The sequence below is a fragment of the Squalius cephalus genome, assembly GCF_949319135.1.
Source record: "Squalius cephalus genome assembly, chromosome: 8".
NCBI classification, from domain to species: Eukaryota; Metazoa; Chordata; class Actinopteri; order Cypriniformes; family Leuciscidae; genus Squalius; species Squalius cephalus.
In genome coordinates, this window is record NC_137129.1 from 33230641 (window position 1) to 33254792 (window position 24152).

Consider the following 24152-nt stretch of genomic DNA (forward strand, 5'->3'; position numbering starts at 1 on the left):
CTCCTTCTGTTGACCCCCCTCCCCCCCAACAAAAAAAAAAACAACAACATTTAAACAGCATGGAATATTACACTTGCTAAGTGAACTGGAGAAAAAAAAATTGAGAAAATTAAACATTGCAATGAAAGTAAAGACTGTAAAATATAAATAAAATAATTACTTTACAAAAAGAGGGCATCTGGGTTTTCATCATCGCCGAGCATCTGTTTTGAAATTACATTGTTCTCATGAGTCTGCTTCCAGTAACATAATATATTGACTGCCTTGTGAAGAATTGATTCTCGTTTTAATTTAGACCCATTTTAATAGTTATTTCCAGTCTTTAGATTTGATTAGCTGAGCGGTGTTATACAGTCCCAGCAGCACTAGGACTCTGTTCACTGTTTTTATTTCTCTGCTTGTCTTTTTTTTTTTCAGGGTGGAAGCCAAGTGAGGGACAGGTTTTTGAAAGTCAGAGCATCTGTGTTTTCTCTTGGTTCGTGATCGCTCACGGTTTCTTGCTAGTAAGGAAATGGAGCTGAAGCTGAGACACTTTAAAGCGCAGATGGGAAAATCTCTGCCACTCCACTCGTACGCCATTCTAGACTGGCTTTCGGTATGTGCACTGGTCTTTGGCTCATAAAGAATGGCAAGTTGTTGGTTTAATGATTAAAGAAATCATTTCTGTTCATCTGTCTTAATTAACAAAAAGCTTGTAGTCAATGCTCTGTATTACTGAATGCATACTCTACCAGACTACCATTCAAAAGTTTGGGGCCAGTAAGGTTTTTTTTTTAAAGGAGACATATCATGCTTTTAAATCATTCCTTTTTACATATAAATCATACATTTGTAGTCTATATAAAGCGGAACTGCAATGCTTGGGTCTGAATTCCTCATTATTATAGCTCCACAGGCCCCTTTTCTACCCCTTTTCTGATGTGTGAGAGCAACTCGTTTTGGTGCGGTCTCTTTAAATACAATTGAGACACTTCATACCCCGCCCCCTCTCCAGGTTTTAGAAGTGACACTCGGTTCAACTCCACCCCGTTCGGCCATTTTTGTAGTTTGATAGCAGAGATACGATTATCTAGCGGCACAGAAACTTTTTATTCACACGTTATTAACAAAATGTCAACAACGGAAGACTTGTCCAGCCAGCCTTACATGTTCGAGCCAGAGTCGGAGCCGGAGCGAGATGAAAATGAAGACGACGAACCTGCAGAACAACGTCTTCATATGGATGTATCGCAATGGTGTGTTACTGTATTTACACATGAAACTTTGGTCTTCCGACCTTTTACCACCGTGTCGATTTATTTTGATTAATATGTGCGAGGGAGAGAGAGCAAGACAACGTCTAGTTTGGAGACGGTGTCTTGTTTACACTTTCGCCTGGCTCCGAAGAGAGAGAGAGTGCGTGCGCGCGACCGGGTCTCTCTCTCTCTGCTCGTTCTTTCAGTTAAACATGCGTCCTGTCACAAGTGCGACAGTTCATCTACATTAGATGGTGTAATGAAGCGTGTGGGTTACTACATCCAACAACCGAACATTTTAACTTACCCTCTCGTAACTTCTGCATCCTTTAGCTTGGACTACAAAATTGCAAGCGAGAAATACAAATGGCGGATTGCTCGAAGTGTTGGGCTGGAAGTCAATGTCCTTATTTGGCAGTTCCGCTGCAAAAACTGTGACGTAATAGTTCACAAAACGTCATAGAGAAAAGAAAAATCGGAACAGGTTGAAAAATATGACCAAAACAGAATATAAAGATATCAACGAAGCACCTGAAGAGAATAATTTCAACTTTTCTGTACTTCTAAACACTCCTAATATACAACAAAATGCATTTAAGGGCTAAAAAAGTGGATTTAGCATGATATGTCCCCTTTAAGGAAATTGATTCTTTTATTAAACAAAGGTGCATTGAATTGATTAAAATTGTCATGTTGTTCTTTTGAACTTTCTTTTCATCAAAGAATCCTGAAACAAATGATCAGTTTCCACAAAAATATTAAGTAGCACAACTTTTAAATAGTGAAAATATTTCACAGTATTACTGTTTTTATGGTAGCACTTTATTTTACAGCCCTGTTCCCCATGTACATATGATGTGCTGCTTATAGTTAATAGTTTACTAGTACTTTCTTAGGTAAGTCCACGTACTGCAAAATAGTGTAACCATTTTTACTGTATTTTTGATCAAATAAATACAGCCCTGGTGAGCATAAGAGACATCTTTCAAAAACATAAAAAAAACCTTACTGCAAACTTTTGAACAACAGTGTGCAGATTGAAGTAATACTCTTTAGGATGTACAGTAGTGCCCCAAAATATGTGGAGATTAAATGAATGTCTCTGCATTACAAACAATCTTAAATCTGCAAACACATGTTGCTCAGAGCTAACTTCACTTTTCTGAGCTATATTTGCTAGCTTTATATCCAAAGTGATTTTTCATGGATGTATGAACTATGAAGTGAACATAATCCAGTCCAATGCACTCCTCATTTTCATTTTGAACAGTAAATATGTTTTATTTAAGACCGAACTAATGTTTTGTTAAATGCTTTATTTAAAATGTTTCCTGTCTGTCTTTGAGATAAAAGCTTGGTATTTTGGGTAGAACTTCAGTTTAGGGTCCAATTCTCACTATTAACTACAACTTTTGCCTCAATAAACTCTTAGTTCACGCCTGGTATTAAGATACGCTTTGGTCGATCTGATCACAAGTGGATGATGTAAACGGAGTCTAATGCGTTTTGAGCTTGTCCACTTTCAACCGCTTCCGGAGGTAGTCGAAAACACATTCGACCGGATTGCTTTCGTATGCGCTCGTGGCCAAATGTGTTTGAACCCCACTCTCCACCTAATGTGTAAACATTTTGGGAAGCACGATAGCCAGGTGGGATTTAAATTTATCGGCTGAAGACCTAAGTTTGGTTTGAAGTCGTGTAAATGGGAATGTGTCTTCCTCGTCTGCTAATGATCGACCAAAACGCTTAATCTTAATACCAAGTGTAAACAGGGCCCTAGTTACTGCTTATTAATAGTTAGTAAGGTAGTTGTTAAGTTTAGGTTGGGTAGGATTAAGGGATGAATATGTGAATATAAAGCATCAATACGTGATTTAATAAGCAACTAGTTAATAGTGAGAATTGGACCCTAAACTGAAGTGTGACTTGTTTGTTATATAAAGCAATTTGTACATTTTTAAGAGTGCCTTAGAAGTCCTTCGCTTTTGTACATTCATTGTGTAAAAGACATATCCCAATGCATTGACATCATATTGACCGAACCTCCAAACTCTTTATGCTCTGGTGTTTAACCACTCTTAACAAAACGCCATCCTTGAACTTGTCCCACACCTGAACCTGTTTTTCACATTTTTCCTCTCTTCACGCATGTGTGAGCGTGTGATTCCGTGTTTTTGTGTGATTATTTTTGTGTGCGGCTCTGTGACTCATTTGGTTTGGGCCAGCGGCTGCAGGACCGTTTGAGTCATCTGGCTGTGTGTGAGAGCGCGTATGTGTGTGCGAAGCTACGAGCACTTCTGGCAGGTTCACTACCATGAAGCTCCCACAGTGACAAGACTGACCCAACCATTGCCTCCAGCAACACAGGGAGTCATTGTCATGCCCCAAATACAAACATTCACTCTCACGTCACTGCAGATCGCAATGCTCATACCCCAATGTCCTAAAGTGTGCTGCCTTCAGACTGCGGTATGATACTTAAGAGCAATGCTGTCTCCTCCAGAATGCCTCCTGAAACCATCGTGCCTTTTCCGCAATGTGTGATAACCAATGCCAGCATTCCAAGACCTCACATGTATACAACATGGCGACTCTGCTACTGTTACACAAGTGTGAGAGGTAACGCATTCACTTTAGGCCAAGTGACAAAAAGGAACTCATTCTGATTCATTCACAATCAACATTCAAGTAACTCAATCACTCAGGAGTAAAAATTCTTCAGTAACATACATATAGAAATCAAATATATATTAAGAGAAAGTGAAAATCTTCACTATTTTAATCACCTTTTGCTGTTTTGCAGTCTTTAGTCATGTGTGGTGTGACAGGAATACTTAAAGTACTAATATTCAGCTTATGCATTTTTATTCTTTATTTTTGTCCAAAGAAAAATTTGATAGTTTATTGAATAATATTCTTATTGTAGAATGTTTTATTATATAATTATTATTATTATGCATCGTCTTCTTTTTAATAATAATTAGTCCTATTTCAGCCCTAAATAAAATATACAGTTTGTGATATAATGTAATTATTTTCATGAGACACTTACCCCTGATTATCATGTTTTTTTTTTATCCCCATTCTTCCCAATAGATGTTCATTAATGTAATAGAGAATTTTTTTTTACCATTTCTCAATTAGTTTAAATTATAGTAAAATTTCCATTGTATTATTAGTATTATAGTATTATTAAAATGTCTTAATTCAATGATTTATGACATACTAGAATTTTAGTTTTTTCGTTGGAAGCGATTGTTAGCATTACAGAACAGGAAAAATGTAAATAGCCAACATGAAAATATTGTCGTCATAATACCAATATAAATGGGCATGAATAAAAACAAACTATAATTTCTTTTGATTTTGGACTCAAAATGGACCCGGGCATGTTCTTGATTTCTTGGGATTCACCTTATAGAAAAAGAGAAATCAATCAAGAATCATTGTTATGGGATGCCTCGGTTACCACGGAAACCAATGGCACAATCCTTTTTTTTTTATACATTTCTGTCGCCCAAATGGAAGAACTAAACTCTATAGTTTGTCATTCTGTTCTTCATTTCTCGGAAAGAAATAAGTTAATAAAATCCATATAGCCAACATGAAAATATTGTCATCATAATACCAATATAAATGGGCCATGAATAAAAACAAACTATAATTTCTTTTGATTTTGGACTCAAAATGGACCCGGGCATGCTCTTGATTTCTTGGGATTCACCTTATAGAAAAAGAGAAATCAATCAAGAATCATTGTTATGGGATGCCTCGGTTACCACGGAAACCAATGGCACAATCCTTTTTTTTTTTATACATTTCTGTCGCCCAAATGGAAGAACTAAACTCTATAGTTTGTCATTCTGTTCTTCGTTTCTCGGAAAGAAATAAGTTAATAAAATCCAGCCCGTTTTAAGAATGTTCATCAATTCTCGCGCGCTAGAATCTCATGAGCGCGTGCAAGTCTGCGAACGAGCGTCAGTTGATTTTCCCTAAAAACCCAGCACGCGCAGAAAAGACATTCTCAGCCAATAACGCGTGCCAACGATTGGCAGATCATTTCCAACATTTAGCAAATGAAACCACGTGCAAGCATCTCGCTCCAATCGATGTAAACTGAGCGAAGCGGACCTTTGTGGGAGCAATTGCGTTTCAGTGGCGCGGAGGTAGATCTGGAGCCCATTGAATTTGTTGAAAGCGGAATAACACGGTCATTTAAATAGTAGGGAAACGGATATTGCCGGGCGCGTCTAATTAATCAGCCGTTTTATGTGTATTTGGCAACATTCGGATTAGACTGTGCATAGTCAATAGCGTTTTATATGAAAATAACCCATTTTTACCTGGATGCACGGAGTATTCTGCGTTTTCTTTTCTCGTTGGACTGTAAATTACGCATGGTCGATATTTTTGCTGATATTTGGAGACGTCCACTTATTCCTTTGACGTTTTTATGACTTGTGATTCAATGCAAACTATATTTTGAAACTGATAATTTTTTTTGTAGAACACCCTGGACGAGTGGAGGTTTTATTCGCCTTTAAATAAGACACTCTCCCATCGCCAATGCCACAAAACTGCGTCTTTTTCTACGAACCAAGAGCTGTTAAGAAACGCAAGACCCCATCTCTGTGAATACTGCGCGTGCTGCATCATCTTATTCAATTTGCTGTCAGCCAAGAGAGGGGCAACAATAACTTTGAACGGTTATTGTATCGCATTTCTTTCAGTCTCCGCATCATTTTCCACAGATTCGAAGCGGGCAGCTGTTGCAACACACGCAGGTAAGACGTGCCTTCATTTTGTTCCCATCTGATGCTGTTACTGCTGCAACGTGCGCGAGGATCGCATACACATAGGTCGCGCGCTCATTAAAGCCTTTTTTTTTTTTTGGTTGATTTCTGTTTATGAACACATCTGTTGTGAGCTACATTTTGAATATTCTTAAGGAATGTAAGATCAGGGATGGATACATGTCATGGGGATTGGTGTCGCACAGCGTGTGTCGTCCGCCACTGGAATGTTAATTTCCTCCCTGAGATCTGCCATGATGCTGCTGTGTGTATAGATTGCTATAGTCTTGTTTGCGTGTTTGGGTCAGAATTTGCCTATATTGTGAACTAAATGTTTGAATGAATATATAAAAATGCAAAAAATGTGTCTTAAAGGGTTAAGTTTAGGGAAAGGGGTTTAAAAATGTAATTACCTCAGTATAAAACAATAGAAGTCAATGGAAAGTCCTCATTGTGATAGGAAAACAAGCATGTTTTTTTGTTAACGGCTTGTCACTTGTAACTATGGCGCATTGTCAACACACGCATTCAAGTGTCGCAAAATGCACATAATTAAGCAAATCCTTCAGTGTTTCACTTAACAAATTACACTTAAGTGTCTTTGTTCATTTCTCTTCATCTGTAAATGACAGCACAAAGCTTTTTTTTTTTTCTTTTTTTTTTTTTTGTACTACGACTTGTTGCTAACTAACAGACTTTAAAATCCTGAAAGCTACTTTGATTTTTATCTTCTAAGGCCTACTGTCCTCTTTCTGCCCTTCATCTCTCCATTCCCATTTCGCTGTGTGCTCGCTCATAAAATGGTAATGGGCTGCATATTGGCCTGGCATCTGTCATCTGCACCTGCTTGTGGATGGGACGGATGCCTCCCATCCTCCTGAGTCAGAGAAACAGGGTTGATGATGATGATCAGGAGGAGGATGAAGGGGTGGGGAATGGAGAGGAAGAGGCAGATGAATGGAGATGTGTATTGCGCTCGCTTATAGGAAGAAGTATGTAGGCCTATTTACCGCAAAGGGAGGATGAAACGAGTGAACTAAGAGAGGTGATCCATCTGCCCATCTCTATGTCACATCCCTCTCTATCTCACTCACTGCAGCAGAGCTATTCTAAGAGAACACTTTCGACCCACGCACTGTCAAAAAGATCGAGAAAAATAAAGAGTGTATGAGAGAGAAGGAAGGACGAGAGGCGTGTAGTGTGGCATGCTCAGGCCGTCTTTGGAGAGTTAGTGTGCATGTGTGTTAGAGGAGTACGTGCAGATGTTGTATCACACATCTGTGAGGCTCCGCTTTCACGAGCCCGTGTTTCCAGGACCCTGTCTCTCCGCTTCACATCATTAGCCACACAAGGCGTTGCCGATGGCAACTCCGGAAAAGATGCAACTTGGTGAGCATAAAGCGCACTGTAAAACAGCATAAGATGCACTTGTGAGGGGCTGTTTAAAGGTGCGTAGCCTTGTGTGTTACCTCATTCCTTCTTCCATAAGGGTCCTTGCTCCTTAAGATCCTTCCTCCCCCATCCCTGCATCCTTCCTGTCTTCTCTTCTCCTCTCAATAGGGTCTCTCTCTGCCCTGCCAACCCCCCACTCCGCACACATCTGTGGCTGTGTCACCCCCCGCTTCCTCTCTCGCGTCGTCCAAAGCTGCATCTCTCTGAGCGTATTAAGCCTTCAGTATGTTCCCACAAGCCTTTTTTAAGTGGCTGTTATTTGCTTATTTACACCCTGCCATTGAGGTTTTAAGATTCACTGTTTTGCATCAGCTATGCTAACATGTGCATGTTATTCACTGCCGTAGATGTGACTCAGTATGTGAGAAAGCTGAGGTCGCACTACTATATGCAAAAAATATGGTGTGCATATTGCATACACTTTGCACCTTGTTGATTGTGGAGGCTGATGTGATTCACAGCCACAGGATTGTGGATGATTTTGGTTGTAGGGAAACAACTGAAACTGAATGCACAGTTCTTCATATTATTGTTAAGAATTTTAACTAGTTTACTGATTGCAGTCATTGTCTGGTTGAATGTGTAAATGTTATATGTCGGTGTCAGTATAAAAGCCGAAATCTTACATGTTGGTGTGAGTAATATTATATAAACAATACAGCTATTTTTAATGGGAAATTGAAGGAAATTGTTGATGTATTAGAAAAACATATGGTAATATTCAATGTTGGAATATTCAGTGAATAACATTTTTTAAATAAAAAAGTTACTTAATTTAATTTAATGTAATTTGATTTATTTCTTTTAGAATTGAATAGACACAAAGCATAAAAATAAAATCATATATCATATATCTCAAAAGAGAGACATATAGTGGGAGATGTAGGTCAGCGTTGCACTCAGTAATAAGAAGTTTATGAAGGTAAAATGATGCCATAAAGAGTTGGATGTGCAGGGTAAGATTTGTAAAGGTATAAATCACCTTTTTTGCTGTTATTTGTAAGTGTAATTCATGTATTGTGAAACTGCAGCTTCATGCTAACGCAAATTAAACATGATCTGTATTCATCTGACTTTTTTCCGCACTTACACTTTTGGCACGACCCCCTCACCCCCGCCAAAATACGACCAAAAGCATTGCAAGCCTGTAAACAGCAATTTGCAATTGAAAACAACAGAGTCAAGAACTGCAAAACAGATTGATTGTGTAAAACCAACCTTTGTGTAAAAAAATAAACTGTTGCCATGGGCCATGGGTGTTACATGGGGCAAAAAAGTTCCCGAAATAACCCGATTTATATAGTTCCGTCTGTCTTTTAGCTTGCTGTTACAGTTTTGGCACTCATTGAGTTTTGCACATAGACTGTATAAAACGGTTTTGCAAGTGCGAGGAGGAGGACGGGTCCACCTTCTTCTTATAGCCAATAAAATGAGCTTCTCGCTGGCTCTTGATTGAACTCTTATCTGATTGGTTCAATAAACAAGCCAGAACACATCTTTATCTTCATTTGGCTCAGCATTGTTCTCGTTGCCGAAATGGTACTTTTAATGCACACATACATGTTAAATAAATAAATCATGAAGCTGTGTACCGTTAGGCTGACTATATGAGTTTCTACTGATCCAGGGATTTGATTTATTCACTTTCTTTTGTCTTTCAGTGAAAATCCAAGACTAACCAAGGAAAACAGAAGCCAAGACGAAGAGCCATCAGCCTGGATGAAAACGACTGGAGTCCCAGCCAGGAATAGGAAGTCATCATCTTTTCTAAAGCAGACGAACCATCACTGTTTTTGTGAGCCAGGGGCTTTTTGAAAGGATGTTGATTTGCACAGATTGAAGATTTTTTCCTTGACTTTTTGCTACCAAAACCAGTGCCAAACACTAACCGTGCCAACCAGAAGCAAGAAATTATTTCACCAGTACTTTTGCATTTTTGTTCATCCATTTAACCACAATTTACACCAACTTTAATTCTTAATTTTCATCTTTTTTCACTACTGACTAGCATGTAATAGTTCCCAGGGTGTATCGTTTATATTTACATCATTTAATTTGAGTTGCACACAACAAGCAGCTTTTGCTCCCCAAAATAGGGAGAACAGTGCATTATTGGTTAAACATGCTTTATGTAAGAGTGGCCGTTATGCATGCATTAGCTTGAGAGAGTTCGGCTCCTGATCGATTGATCGATGGATGGACGGGCTTATGGATGGCTGGCACAAGCCTCATTAAACTTTCCAAAGTGAGCTGCTGCTAATTCTGTTGATTAGTCGTCCGTTCCTCTCACTAAGGCCCGTTTTACTCTGCTTATCCATCAGATCTCTTTACTCATCCATCTCGTTTGCTCCTCCCACCTCTACGGACTCCGCACATTTAGAGCAGAACCCTCAGGAGTCTCTGAAGGGTTTAGATACTGAAGCCATACGTCTCATAGCCATACTAACGTCAAGATCCCTGCCAGCGTTGAGAGGATTCGGCTTGACCATTCTAGAACAGCAGATGCATGGGTATATTCAGGAATATTTTTAGAGGTCTATATGTTCGACGGTGGTCAAGGTTTGACGTTCCGTAATCTGCCATATTCACCAGCGAGCCATTGACGCGTTTACTGTGTTGACAGTGGGACGACGTTTAAAGTTGTCCCACTACTTGAAAAGACGCTCTTTAACACTTAGGATAGGTCTTTTGGTGCGTTTGCTTGACGGTCCACACGTGTTCCACATTGACGGATGAATCCCGACTTGTTCATGCCTGTTCAGTGGGCTCAACCATGCTGTCCTGCCAGAACTGGGCCCAAGCCCCCGTTTGTTTTATTCTGTTGGGTTGAGCTAAATCCAGAGCAGAGACACTCACGCAAGAGGGTCCAACACACATAGACCCTCAACCTTTACCTAGACTCAGTCCATCCTTCCATTTCCTTTCTTCCTTTCCTGAACACTTCTTCCTTTTTGGCCTGACTTGTGGCGTCAAGCCAGGAACTAATATATACCTGCTGCTTGTTACACTTCGCGAGTGCCCTAACCGACCTACACTCTTCCAAAGCCTTCGTAATGAGCCTTTGTTCCGTGGTGCCACCTTTAGAGAAAAGATCAGCTCTTCCCCATTTCTCTTGAACTCTTGAAAGTTGCTCTTTCATCGCTTCGTCCTACCTTTTATCTCTAGCCTCAATAACTTCCTTCTGAAACTCGAAAAGATGAAGTACTTAGTATTTTTCTTGAGAACTGACACTGTTAGCTTGACAATTTGGACCGCACAACAGAACCTCAATGACCTTGAAAGGTATTCTTGTTAGTCTTGCAAGATATTCTCATTGATGATTAAAGCCTAAAGCGACCAACCAACTGAGATTTGTTTACAAGACAACATCAGTTCTTGAAGCTGGCAATGACAGTTGTTTACAAATCACACAGAATAGCTGAGTAGTATTAACTGTTTCTTTCTACAATGGTTGGTTAGTGAGTCGAGAATTGAAGTGCCAACCAGAATAGAGAGCATTTGGTGAGATATAGTTTACACTCAAACAGAAATGTTTACATGTTGCCCATAAGGTGAACTCAGATTGAGTCTTGAATGAGTTGTTTGTGCCATAGATCAGTTCAGTTACACAGACTTAAACAAAACCACCTTTAAGAGGATGTTCCCATGACTTTGACACTTTAAAAAGTTTACATTGTTAAAATATACATTTTGTTTACAGAACTAAATTGCTTGCAAAAAAAGTCAAATACTTTATTGTCATTGTCATATTTCTAAAGCTGTTGTTTTTTTTGTTCTTTTTAATTTTTTCATAGAGAAGATTCCATATATTTGATTTTGTGTCAGATCAACATTTTCAAGCATTCCAACTCTCACCCATTAAGCATAAAACTTGTACATAGATTTACCTCATTCTTGTTAATAATTTCCTCAGAAATATGTTTACACCCTAACTGCGAGTCTCATGCTTTTTTCTTCAATCTGAACTCCCGCACTTGGATGTGTATTTTGCATATGAAATAATTTGCATACTAGTGTATGCACATGTGAAATAGAGATTAACTTGTCTACATGTCTTATATATTGCCACATTGACTTGCAAATTTTGATAGACGTCAGCTTTTTGTAGGCCTCAGTAGTCTTTTGTACGAAGGCTTCACTTTTTTTCATCTTTGATAAAAAAAAAAAAAACAGTCCCCTGTATCAAGATGCCACCCGCTGCCATCTTGCTTTTCTTTCTGTTCTGCCCTGTGGTCTCCACAGTGACTATTACCTCGGAACGCTCCTCTGTGAATGGGGGGCCGGTGTTGCTTCTGTTGCGAGGACGTGGCCGCAAGGTCCCTCAGCCTGACATGCGGGACAAGGAGGCTGCTGCCATGGCGGCAGAGCCAGAGGCAGCCGAGATCCCTCCGAGACCCCTGCCGCAGATTATGCTACCCCGCAATGTAACAGCCGACGCCCTGAAGCCCCCGCTGGGAGCCGCACAGGTGGCGCCTCCTCCTCGGCGACTGGTGGACGTGGACTGGTGTCAGGGCTACTACGACGTGATGGGACAGTTCGACAACACTTTCAACTGCACCAGGGGCACCTACATATACTGCTGTGGCACCTGCCATTATCGCTTCTGCTGTGAGCACCAGCGCAGCCGTCTAGACCAAGCCTCCTGCAATAATTACATCTCACCTGACTGGGCCGTCACACCGGGACCCGTCACTCATCCCCCGGTCCGACACGACCCAGATTTTGACCCGCTGCAGCAACAGAGCAACAGCACGGCTTACGTCATTGGGGGAGTCATCTCTTTTACCATGGCTGTGGCCATTGGGATTAAAGTGGCCTTCCATAAACTGTCTCGACGACCGAGGAATAGAGACATCAACATGCCTAGGTGAGTGAAAGGCCCATTATGACTGCACTCACAAAGTGGAAGGAGACAATGCTGTACACATCTGAGTCTGCACCAGTGACTGCCAGATGAAGAGATCCGTTGTGATTTTGATGTCAGACTCTTTCAGCTTTTGCTTTTTGATTTCGTCATACACTCATCTTTCATTTGTACTATTTATCTCTTTCTGTTCAGAGCGCTGGTGGACATTCTGCGTCACCAGTCTAGTCCGGTCCAGCAAGGAGAGAGGAACAACAGCACGGTCCTAACAACCGCCACCTCCAGTGAGGGCACGCTGGGGCGGCCATTGAAAAACTTCTACACTCCTGTCCTCCAGAGCAAAGATAACCGGAGTGAGTCTATCTCACCCACATATAAGAGTTATAGATCGAATAACAGCAAAATATTAAGCAAAGGAAACAATGCATGTATGCAACGTGTATAAACTTGCAGGGGAATGAATGAGTTGATCTAGAGAAATAGGCACTTGAATTAATCAACAGCACAGAAATGAAGTCTGGAGGCATGATTTAGTCGACAGATTGAAAAGCCTGAGTGTATGAGGTAATGTAGAACAGAGGATGTGTCAGAAATGAGTCACATTAATCCTGCTTCATAGACAAAAGATGCTTTGTAATAACCACATGCAAAGAGAGCAGCAGTAAAGGAAGTAAAGAATTGACCAACATCCTTAACACAGATACTTAAAGTATGCAGCTCGGGGGCCACTTTTAGAAAGTGAGGAGTAATCAGGGGCCAATGAATAAAATGTCTGTTAAAGTATGGTATTAGTTGTGATACTTGATTTTCAACTGGTTTAAAGAGTGCCGTGCAGTGCATTCAGTTAATTAATTATATATATAATTAACTGAATGCACTGCACAGCACTCTTTAAACCAGTTGAAAATCAAGTGGTGAGGTGTGTGTGTGTATGTATACACGTATATACACACACACACACCGAAATTATTCAACCCCCATTGCAAATCCGCTTAATTGCCAAAATGTACAGACTTTCAGCTGTTTCCAATGAACAAATCAAACAAAAGTAATTGAAATATCTCAACACAACAAATGTTTCAAGTGGTTTCCCCATATCCAACTAAAAATGCAACTTTTAATGACTTCCACAGTCTCAAAATTATTCAACTCCCTAAATAGAATCCCTCACAACAGCACAAATCAACGGCTGCAACCAGATTTCTGAGAAGGCAAATTCAGAAAAACCCTCGAGTCACTGCAAAAGATCTGCAGCGAGACTTGGTGGTAACAGGCACTGAGGTTTCAACTTAAGGCCCCTTAGGCTACTAAATGCATGCAGTTTCCATGCCAGGACTCCAAGACCTAAAAGCACAAGAAAAGTGCTCAAAATCATATAAATAAGCCACAGAAGTTTTGGGATTCTGTTCTGTGTAGCGAAGAAATGAAACAGGAACTTTTGGTGGTGGCTCAGTGATGCTCTGGGGCTGCTTTGCACCTTCTAAAGGCGGGCATACACTGTGCTATTTTCGTCCGATTTTGAGCCGAATTCTGACTTGTGCAACTCTTTTTTGGGTATGGCCTATGTCGTGCGTCGTTTGTCGTGCAGTGTTCGTGAAGTGTACAGTTGGAAACGAGAGGCGATTAACCGGATGGTCGGATGAATTTCTGGCATGTCAGAAATTTTGGTCGCTCCTCGTGACTATATCACACAGTTGAAGCAGAGCTACAACGTTCGATTAGTTCGATTGCCCTAAACTCAGTGTTTTTTCCCTCACTGCGCCTGCGCGAAAACAGAAGTTTAACCTTTTCATCTTTAATGCAGCAAGAAAGAAAACGAAAAAGAGGGAGATCTTTAAGTTCTGTAGATATCAAGCTAGCTACAAATTACTGTTGCTTACCTCCAGTTCGTGTTGCAAAATGGATAAACCATACTACCCACATCTTCCCACGTTAAATGTTCACGTTAAACAAGCTACTTTTGAAATAAAGCTGTTTTTAATTTTCATTGATGACTGATTATTGCAGTGTTCGGACATAGACTGTTAATCATTTTAATTATAGGCCTATAATTCATTGTAATCGATCTAAAAAAATGTAGACAATTTTCAATGAGGAGTAGTAAGCTCTTCTATCTAATCTTCGCAGCATGTCGGTTATGCGGGGATGCGCTATAAAATTATTGCGTGGCAAATTAATTATATTAGCCTATACATTTAATAATAATAAAATAATACTAATAATAATTGAATACATACATTGGAAATACTAAATACTCTTGATATTGATAGCTGATGCTTGTTTTGACAATATCTCTGGATACACGATATCATGGTCGATTGGCGCAACCCGGCACGGGGGTTTATCGCACATATTTCACACGTTTAGTGTGAGCAGTCAAGTCGCAGCTCGATGATCGGACCGTATAGTGTGAGCACATAAAACGCGAGCTTTGGCTTTACATCGCGCTGAAATCGCACAGACATCGCACAGTGTATGCCCACCTTAAGATGCTTGCCGTGAAGTGGTTGAACAATTTTGAAACTACAGAAGTCATTAAAAGTTGCATTTTCTGTTAAATTTGCATTTGCATTAAAGTTGCATTTTCAGTTAAGTTTGGCCAAACTACATAAAAACATTTATTGTGTTGAGCTATTTCAATTACTTTTGTTTAATTTGTTCATTGTAAACAGCTGAAAATCTGTACATTTTGCCAATAATTTCGATTACAACTGTGTATGTGTGTGTGTATATATATATATATATATATATATATGAGGAGCTCTTTTCCAAAACGGGATAAATCCATTTCAGTAGTTTTCAGGAAAATTACATTTTTTACCTAGACCCACACATTTTGTGAATATTCAATTTATCCTAATTAAAATGTTTTTTTGGCTCAGTCTGAACACGTTGAACAATGATTATTAAATCAAACAACAATATTGTTGATGATAAATTCAAAGTTTATTTATTTATTTTTCAAAACGCTATAAATCCATCAATTTTTGAAAAAAAAAAAGATGGTTTGTCTTTTAAAAAACAAACAAGAGAACATGCAACATATAATCAGGTACTCATAGTATAAATGAATATAAATTAAATAAGTGCAAATGCATGAAATAAATAAAAGCCAAATAAAATAAATAGTAAAATAAAATAAATAGTAAAAATAAAATACATATTCCCAGTGATATGTTCTAATATTGTCCACCACATAAAACAAATAATTTAAAAATAACACACATACAAATACCAGTCCTTAAATACAACAATGTTAAAAATACATTCAAATCATTTAGTAACACATTTAGGCTATTAGGCTATTAGAACTATTCAGTACTTTTAATGTCACGTTAGCAGGCTTCTTTACAGGAAAATATCTTTATCGCGAGGGGGAAACCTACAAAACAGTATTATACTAGTCAATTCTGAAACGAAAGTTGTACTCACCAAACACTTTTATGAAGGTCGCCTTGCAAACGGGCACATTCTCCGGATGTCTGTTGCACAAAAGACTGTACTTAACAGATACGTTCCGGTCTTTTTGTTTGTTAATGTCCTGGACTTTCGGACGCTTCCTTGTCACTTGCGTGATGTCCAGGAGATGAAGTATGGCCTGGTCCTGGTCAACCTTGTTTTGTTTTTCATAAAAATAGTTGAAATTTACCATCAGATCGTCCGGCGACAGCCTCTCGGCCTGACAGAAACCTTTGGCGGCAGCTTTGTGTTGACATCCCACTGTTGGTATTAACGCGCCACCCGAGTGACGAACCTTCTTTTTTTGTTGTTTTTTGTGATTTTCTTTGTCCAGTCTGCGTTTTCTACCCCCAGGTGTAGGTCTCACTGGCTCATCAAGGCCATCTAAAGTGTTACTACAGTTTAAAGCACTCATTTTGAGGAATGAATGAACATAAACAAAGTAACAAACCTCTGTTCAGATCGCCGCCTATTTGGATTGCGTAGAACGCTCACCGAATTCTGATTGGTTGAGAGGATATATCCCGTTTAGGCTAAAAATAGGTTTGGCGCTTATCTCGTTTTGGAAAGAAACTGCATCTTGCAGTACATTTTAAACAAGTAAATATAGCGATTTGTCATGAAACGTTGATGGAGCAGTGAATAGGTCCAGTACACAGCAAAATGACATGACAAACTCATTTTTTTTAAAAATGGCGTTTATCCCGTTTTGGAAAAGAGCTCTTCATATATATATATATATATATATATATATATATATATATAATAGAAACTTTAAAAGAACAGCACTTATTTGAAATATACTGTACATATTTTTTAACATTAACTTTACTGTCACTTTTGATTAACTTAATGCATCCTTGTTAAATAAACAGTAAAAAAAAAAAAATCTTACTGACCCCAAACTTTTGAATGGTAGTGTATATATAAAGGCATTCATAAAATTCAAATTTCAAATCTTCAAATTTTAAAATTCCTATGCAAGAAAAAAAACCCACCATATTTAATCTCAATGATGTAACCAAATATTTAAAACTGTGGAAACCAAAAGTAAAATTTTACCAGTCTGTCATTTAAAAAAAAAAAGAAAAGATATTAAATTAATATTATGGGGATGCAGCCCTCATTGTCTGTGCCTGTGTTGGCTGGCCATGATTTCATAAATGATGCTCTTTCTAGGATTCGGTCCATTTTGTGTTGAATTGCCTTTTTTCACTCTCAAGGTTTCAATGTTTGGCTACATTTGCTAAATGGAACACATGCAGTTTGAATGTGCCAAAGGTGGTCTTTCCAATCAGTGGTGAGAGTATTTTAGTGGCACCAATCAGTTGTTATAATATTTGCAAATAATTGTTTTCACCATTATTGACTAAGTGCAAGTACGACTACACTGCACGTAAGCGATGTGGTACAGCATGACAAAACTGCTTTAGACTGTTTCAATCATTATAACAGGAGCGTTACACATCGCATTGTGTTTTTCACTTGCTGTGCTGATAGACATTCGGGACAGGTCAACCAATAACCATGTTTCTAAGTTGAGATATTAAATGTGCATAAAGGCCTCAAATGTATTTTATGAACTGGGAGTGGGTCGGTGTTCACTCTGCTCTCTTGCAGCTGGGAAACACAGTTTTGGCCAGACTGGGTCCAGCCCTAAACACACATCTACAATCGGTAAGCCAAGGAGCTTAGGCAGAGTGTGCAAATGTTTCGCTTGTGTGAGAGCACCAGTAAGAAAGCTTCAGATTTGTCTGTGTGTATTTGTCACTGCCTTTGCTTTGGCCTGGTCTAGTTGGTTCGAGTGTGTTTGCTCGTGCCCTCCCACTCTGTCGCTACCCTGAGCTATTTTCTTGTTGTTTGTCCTGCACCCAGCACTGTTTGCACCAGTCAGCAAAGCTTCAGTAACTGTGTTGGCATGCATAGTAGCAGAATGCCAAATATCATGAAGAAAAAGTGTCTTTTCTTCATGTTTATGCATAATATTATATTCATATTTATTGCAGTATATCTACAGTATATGAATATGATATGGAACCAAAAGATTGGGTGAAAAAAGTCCTGATGCTGTGGATTGCAACTTGTGTCCAGGTTCTCACAGTGCAAAAAATATCTATCTATCTATCTATCTATCTATCTATCTATCTATCTATCTATCTATCTATCTATCTATCTATCTATCTATCTATCTATCTATCTATCTATCTATCTATCTATCTATCTATCTTAAAAAAGTCAAATTAATTTCTTTGAATTCATGGCTCACAACCCAGATAGATGGATATATTGTCTATGGTATTGGCATTTTCAGATGTTTTTTCCTATTATAACTATTGTTGTTGTTATTTTTTGAGTGTTTGTGACCTCAAGGGTTGGTGGGGGGGGGGGGGATGATGTAAAACCAAATAAGGAATTTTGTTCATCAACACATTTTGTATAATGTAATTTTTTTTTTTGTTATTCTGCATAGATAGATAGCAAGCAATAATATTAAAAAGCATTTTAACTTTTAACTTCATGGGTCAAAATAGCACATATTGCATATGCCATGATGAATTAGGGTTAGTGATTAAAGAACCGGACTCCAACTCCAAGGTACTTAAGTTTAAATCTCAGCAAGGATGATCTATGAACTAGAGAATTGCTGAGTTCCCATGTGACCACTGTGTCCTTGACTACATTTAATCTGCAGTGCTTAAACCAAGGTTGCTCTAGGGGGACGTTCTCTGTAGTATGTGTACGGCAAATTACTTTAAGTAAAAAGTGTCTGTGGAACAAATTACTACATGAATAAGGATAGCATCATTACATGAGGATATATTAAATTTAGAGGGAAAGTGAAGCGATGAACAGTCGTCTAGGCACACAAATGCTCCAATTGCATTGTAAGTCATTCTTAGACATCTTCCCTTGTCATTTAGAGAATCAGGGCAAAGCTTCAGTGTTCCAGTCACCCACATTTAATTAGACCCATATTCTAGATATAGATATGCTTTGAACACATCGGTTGTTGCTATTTGTCTTATTCTCCTTTGTTCTCCACTCTTAGAGCGAGTTCAACGCATGAACAACACCCAGTTGGCCTCCACAGGAACACTGATGTCCAGCAAGCACAATAATTCTGGCTTTCACCCCTCCTTCTCTCACTCCTTCCACAACCTTGCCCAGCTACCTCCATCATACGAGACCGCCATGAAACCAGAGCTTAACCGCTACAGCTCCCTCAAGAGACTAGGTGAGTGTGTGTCAGAAAAAGAGTGTGTAATTTCAACGCTGCTACTACTCAGAGGGTCTCTGTGAGAGAGTGTAGCAAGGGGTCAACTGTTGCTTTTTTAAGGAAGGATGCTCTGTGGCATTGGATATTTTTTGCACATATAATTTTATTGTATGTTCAATTCATATTATTTTATTTCAAATATTTCTTTTGATCATATTCAGTCATATTAAATCACTGCCTGAAACCTATAATTGAAAGAATTTGGAAATTACTACATCAGAAAGTTGACTTACAGTTAAAAATGGCTTTTAAAAAAGGGTTGAGATTGGCCCCTATTTTACCTAACATTAACATACATTTCATTTCTGGATATTTTAAACCTTCAATGCAACTCCAGTGTGATCGGGCGGTGCGATCTCACTTACCAGCACAAAATGCAAATCACCATTGACGTATTACAAGAGAGGTTATGTTAAGCTGAAATTATATTCATTAAATTGAATTAAATACATTTAATAAGCATTCATGGATAATTCAATTGAATGCTGTTCATCATTTCTTGCATTTCCTTTTTAATGAACTCTGTAGTTTGTTGAAATAATCTAAAAAATAATCAGATATTGACTAAAGATTAAGCATTCAATCAATTTAAAAATGTTAAAGGAGAACTCCGGTCAATTTTAACATTGAGCTCATTTCTTTGTAAATTTGGAGTGCTGTCAGTACAGAGAACAACGACAAAAATCGGTGTTGCCTACACCGTGTTATCCTCTTTTTAAAATTTGCACCCTGTTGACTTAAATGGGGCAATATTTAAACCTGCTTTTAGCATCTTAACATCCTTGCTTATCATAATCAAAATGATAATAATTCAGCCAGCGCACATACCTGTATTTATTTCCTGTTTTCGGTCAAAGTCCACAGTAGTCGATTGTTGAGTTCGCGCAGTTAGTTAGTTACCTATGATCACGCACGTGAACTCGACAATCGACTACTGTGGACTTCGACCGAAAACAGGAAATAAATACAGGTATGTGCGCTGGCTGAATTATTAGCATTTTTATTCATATCTTTCACATCTACTGCAGTCAGATTCACCGTGTTCACTCTAAATAAACTTACTCACATGGCTGTGCACTTGTAATGACACATCAAGGATGTTAAGAGGCTAAAAGCAGGTTTAAAACTTGCCCCATTTAAGTCAACAGGGTGCAAATTTTAAAAAGAGGATAACACGTTGTAGGCAACACCGATTTTTGTCGTTGTTCTCTGTACTGACAGCACTCCAAATTTACAAAAAAATGAGCTCAATGTTAAAATTGACCCGAGTTCTCCTTTAATTGTTCACTGTTCATTGTTTTTAAAATATAAAAATATTTACATCAAAATTAAAATATTAATAAACTATTCAAATATAAAAAAATGTTTCAGTACATGAAGAAATTAATATTAACCACCATGAATTAATGCCGTTCATTGTTAGTTTATCATACCTAATGCATGATTTAATGTTAAAAAACTGAACATTATTGTGAAGTGTTATCAATCTGTTACAAATCTGCAACACAGTATTTTTAAGTGATTTTTTTTTTTTTTTTTTAGCATTCCATAGCTGAAGACGAGTAACAAAAACACATTTGAATGTTACACCTTCATTAAATGTGGTCAACATCTGTCCCAGTGCATTGTTTTAATGTGGTCAAGTGCGATCTGATCACTAAAACGCATGTTAATACCAGGTGTAAATGGTCAAATTTATGAATGATATTAATTTGACATTTTCCTAACTACAGAAAAAAACCTGGATGAATATTCCGGATATTACACCTCCAAGCGAAGGCCAAACAATGCCCAACCCAGCTTCCACTCCTCCCAGCACCACCTGCCCTGGGGCGGTGACTTCACATTGGGTGCCCGGGGAACCCTACCGCTAAACATGTCCCGCACACGCATCCATGTGCCCAGTTCCACTTCCACCCCCAACCCCTACCCTTTACCCCAGACACAGTACAACCCCACCTTTGACACGATGAGTAAACCGCCTCGCCGGGTGATGTCCCAAGACCAGCTTCTGGCACTGGGGGAGGGGAACACTCTCTCACGCCTCTCCAAGAACCAGCAGCATCAGTATTACAAACCCATGACCACCAGCAAGAGCTCCAACACCCAGACTTTGCGCAAGTCTCACGAACGCCTCCTGGTGTCGCCAGACCGCCTGGAAGAGCGAATGATGGCCGATTATAGCGGGATGGTGTCCACCTCGTCCCGTCTCTCCTACCACCAGAAAGCGCAATCCCAGCAGAACGTGTGCGTGACGCCGTCACTCGACCGCCATCACATGATCAAAATGAATTCGCACCCTACCTCCGGCCGCGAGCAAGACCACACGGTCGCTGGAATTTCGTCGGGTCACGGGGCTGGGACTTTGGGATGGGGGGACGTCCACGGCTCCGGAGGAGGGCCTGGAGCGATGGCGCACAACGCTCGCCGGATGGCCTTCGCCAACAAACGCCAGAACACCATCGAACAGCTGCACTTCCTCCCCGGAGGAGGTGGGGGAGGGGGCGGGGGTGGAGGTCAGGCGCTGAGGACGGGGAGCAAGAACGAAGTAACCGTGTGAGTGCAAAAAGAAAGACGGAAGATGGTAAGGAGATGGATAAATGAGGTGTGATTGCGCAAGCCGAAGGAAGGGAAGAAAAAAAGGCAGAAGACCGAAATGAAGAATGAAAAAGAGGAAGGTGGTCAGGAATGAGGCCCATTTGAAGAGAATACAGTGTATCACTACTGAAAGAAAGAGGAATATGAGACTATGCCCTAAGTGATTCTGTAGATCCCTAAATTGTCAAATTCTCAACAAACAGAAAAGTGAAGAGGGACTCAGGTTTCCTCTGACATGTGTGTAGCATATAGTGTCACGATGGCACCATTCAGACGTGATCTGAGGAGACACAAAAGTGAAAAGGTTCATTATTAGAATAGGCCATGTTTTCTCTAGTTAGTGCATTCCAACTAATGTAAAAGCCAATTGGTTTAGGGGTTACTTTTTTCTGAATCCAATGACAGCAGTTGACCTTGCCTCAGAGTTTGCCAAAGTGTCATTCTCAAAGAGGTGTAGGTGTGTGTCACCTTCATCAGTAAAATAAGAGAACAATGAGAAATACTGGATGAAACTGACAAATGTCCAATAGTGTCCTGAATTACCTCACGGAAACTATGATTTGACCGTTCTCTTGACTTGGGAATGGATTGTGACTTGCCATCAAGCGCAGAAAATTCACCAGAGAGAAGAACTTGGAACTTGAAAAATGTCACTCGTTTCGTGACCTGACTCTTAAGTCTGCACTGTTAATACGAGTCCAAATGCCATCAGCCATATTAGAGCTTATTCATATGGAATACAATGGAGGAAAACATTTTCATTGGGAAACGGGTGTTATATCGTTGATCAGAGATTTTTAGCATCTTATACTCAAGACTGTGAATCAAAGTTGACATGAATACTTTTTTGCATTGTGGATAACATTTTGGCTGTTTTATAATATAATCAAAAGGCTGTCAGATTGATGGGTAAATCAGGTCATACTATCTGAATTAGAAATATTTGAGTAGACAGACATTTGGTGACCGAAGTCAGCCATTCAAAACTGATAGAAGTCATGCCTCTTTCTTGCATGTTTGACCAGTCGGAGAATAGCTTCGTATGACGGCATCAAACGTTCCGGAGTTGTTGCGGTTGTTCTGTTATTAAGCGTTAAGAGCTGAGATTTAATCATGGGCATGCAGTATGTCAAATAAGACAGCATAGTCTTCACACTTAATTTGCAACTCAAGCTGTTGTATTGAGGGGGACAGGGGAAAGGGTTTACTTATACAATGGACAATTTAATCCAAGGGCTATTCTGAAACTTCTTCATGTGTGTCTGTGCTTCCGTGCTCTTGCGGCTTTTTATCTTTTCCCGGTGGCACGGCTGTGCGGAACATAGAGGCTACATGCCAATGAGTGTACAAAACAGAAAAATAGAACAAAATCTGCAAAGCTACTTCAACACTCTGTGTCACACTGAGATGCATTATTATCTAACTAACCGATGAGTTAGGATTTAGGAGTAAAAGCTGTCTTGTTTATCTATATTATATTCAAGAAAAATGTCTTTTTTGTTAGCGATTTCTGTGTTTTTCAGCTGTCTCCACATCAAATGGACACTGTTGTGGTGGAATGTGTGAGAACGACCTGGCTGAGCAAGATTATTGGGCCATAATATAGTATTTTAGATCACTCTGCAATGTTTAAGCTTTTATTAACTTGTTAATAAAACTGAAGTTAAATATGTCGAAAAGGAAAAAAAAAATTAGTGAATCCCGAATGTTCAAATATGTACACATGCCAATTTACGTGCATATATATATAAATATATATAGTCATCGATATTATTCATATTATTGATTATTATCATTGTTTTGTTTTATTTATTTTTTTCTGTGATTTTAGAAATTGCTTTTATTCCTGTTTTCTGTTTATATTTGAGTTTATAGTGGATTCTAACCTTTGTAACTCAACAAAAAAGCAGATGCAATCATAGTGAAAAGACAAAACGCATGAAGATGTCAAAGCCAGTGTTGATGATGTCATATTGCTGACTTCTGATGTCAAGGCGTGTATGTGTCCAGTTTGTGTGTCTGTATTTGTGTGCTTGTGTGTATTTCAGTGTCTATTTTGGAATGCTTTATCTTGCATTTTATCTGACTTTTGCTTTGTGTGAAATCAGAGAATGTGCATTTCAGAAAACCCAAAATATAATTTTATTTTTTAAGTGAGTGTCTCTTTGAATGCAAAAAATAAACAAATCATTAAAAAAAAAAAATTCCATTGCTGCATTCACCAAAGTTATGAAAAACAGAATAAACAACCTTTTTTTTTTTTTTTTTTTTTTTCAGTATTATTTATTTAATTTTCTTCTTCTTTTAGATATGTTTCTTGCCATGAAATACATAAACCTTGTTGTAAATTTTATGGGGGAAAATGCCACAATGCCATGCATAAAATATCTACAGCAAAAACTTTAATTATTATTTTGTAAATAAAATTCTTGCCATTAAGAAAGAAGCTGTTTTCTGGAGACTGACACGTGTTC

General features: G+C 38.9%; 2 protein-coding genes across 4 annotated transcripts in view; one reads left to right on the forward strand and one right to left on the reverse strand.

The window, feature by feature from the left end:
- LOC307163494 (formyl peptide receptor 2-like) overlaps positions 1 to 24152 on the reverse strand; it is a 322109-nt gene that overhangs the window by 194698 nt on the left and 103259 nt on the right. The window lies entirely within an intron of this gene.
- On the forward strand, positions 5205 to 24109 carry shisa7b (shisa family member 7). 2 transcript variants are annotated; one of them, XM_079879536.1, is made up of 7 exons: positions 5206 to 5401; positions 5743 to 6019; positions 9142 to 12347; positions 12540 to 12697; positions 17424 to 17480; positions 18853 to 19038; positions 20814 to 24109. In XM_079879536.1, the coding sequence occupies exons 3-7, from the start codon at positions 11668 to 11670 to the stop codon at positions 21638 to 21640; spliced, it is 1908 nt and encodes a 635-aa protein (XP_079735662.1). In that variant the 5' UTR covers positions 5206 to 5401; positions 5743 to 6019; positions 9142 to 11667; the 3' UTR covers positions 21641 to 24109. The 2 variants fall into 2 exon arrangements, with proteins under 2 accessions (XP_079735663.1, XP_079735662.1); XM_079879537.1 differs by lacking the exon at positions 17424 to 17480 and having other exon boundaries at positions 5205 to 6019.

Coding starts and splice junctions, on each gene's coding strand:
- shisa7b (XM_079879536.1), top strand. CDS start 11,668: ATGCCACCCGCTGCCATCTTGCTTTTCTTTCTGTTCTGCCCTGTGGTC. Junction 12,348..12,539: donor AGAGACATCAACATGCCTAG/GTGAGTGAAAGG, acceptor CTTTCTGTTCAG/AGCGCTGGTGGACATTCTGC. Junction 19,039..20,813: donor CAGCTCCCTCAAGAGACTAG/GTGAGTGTGTGT, acceptor TCCTAACTACAG/AAAAAAACCTGGATGAATAT.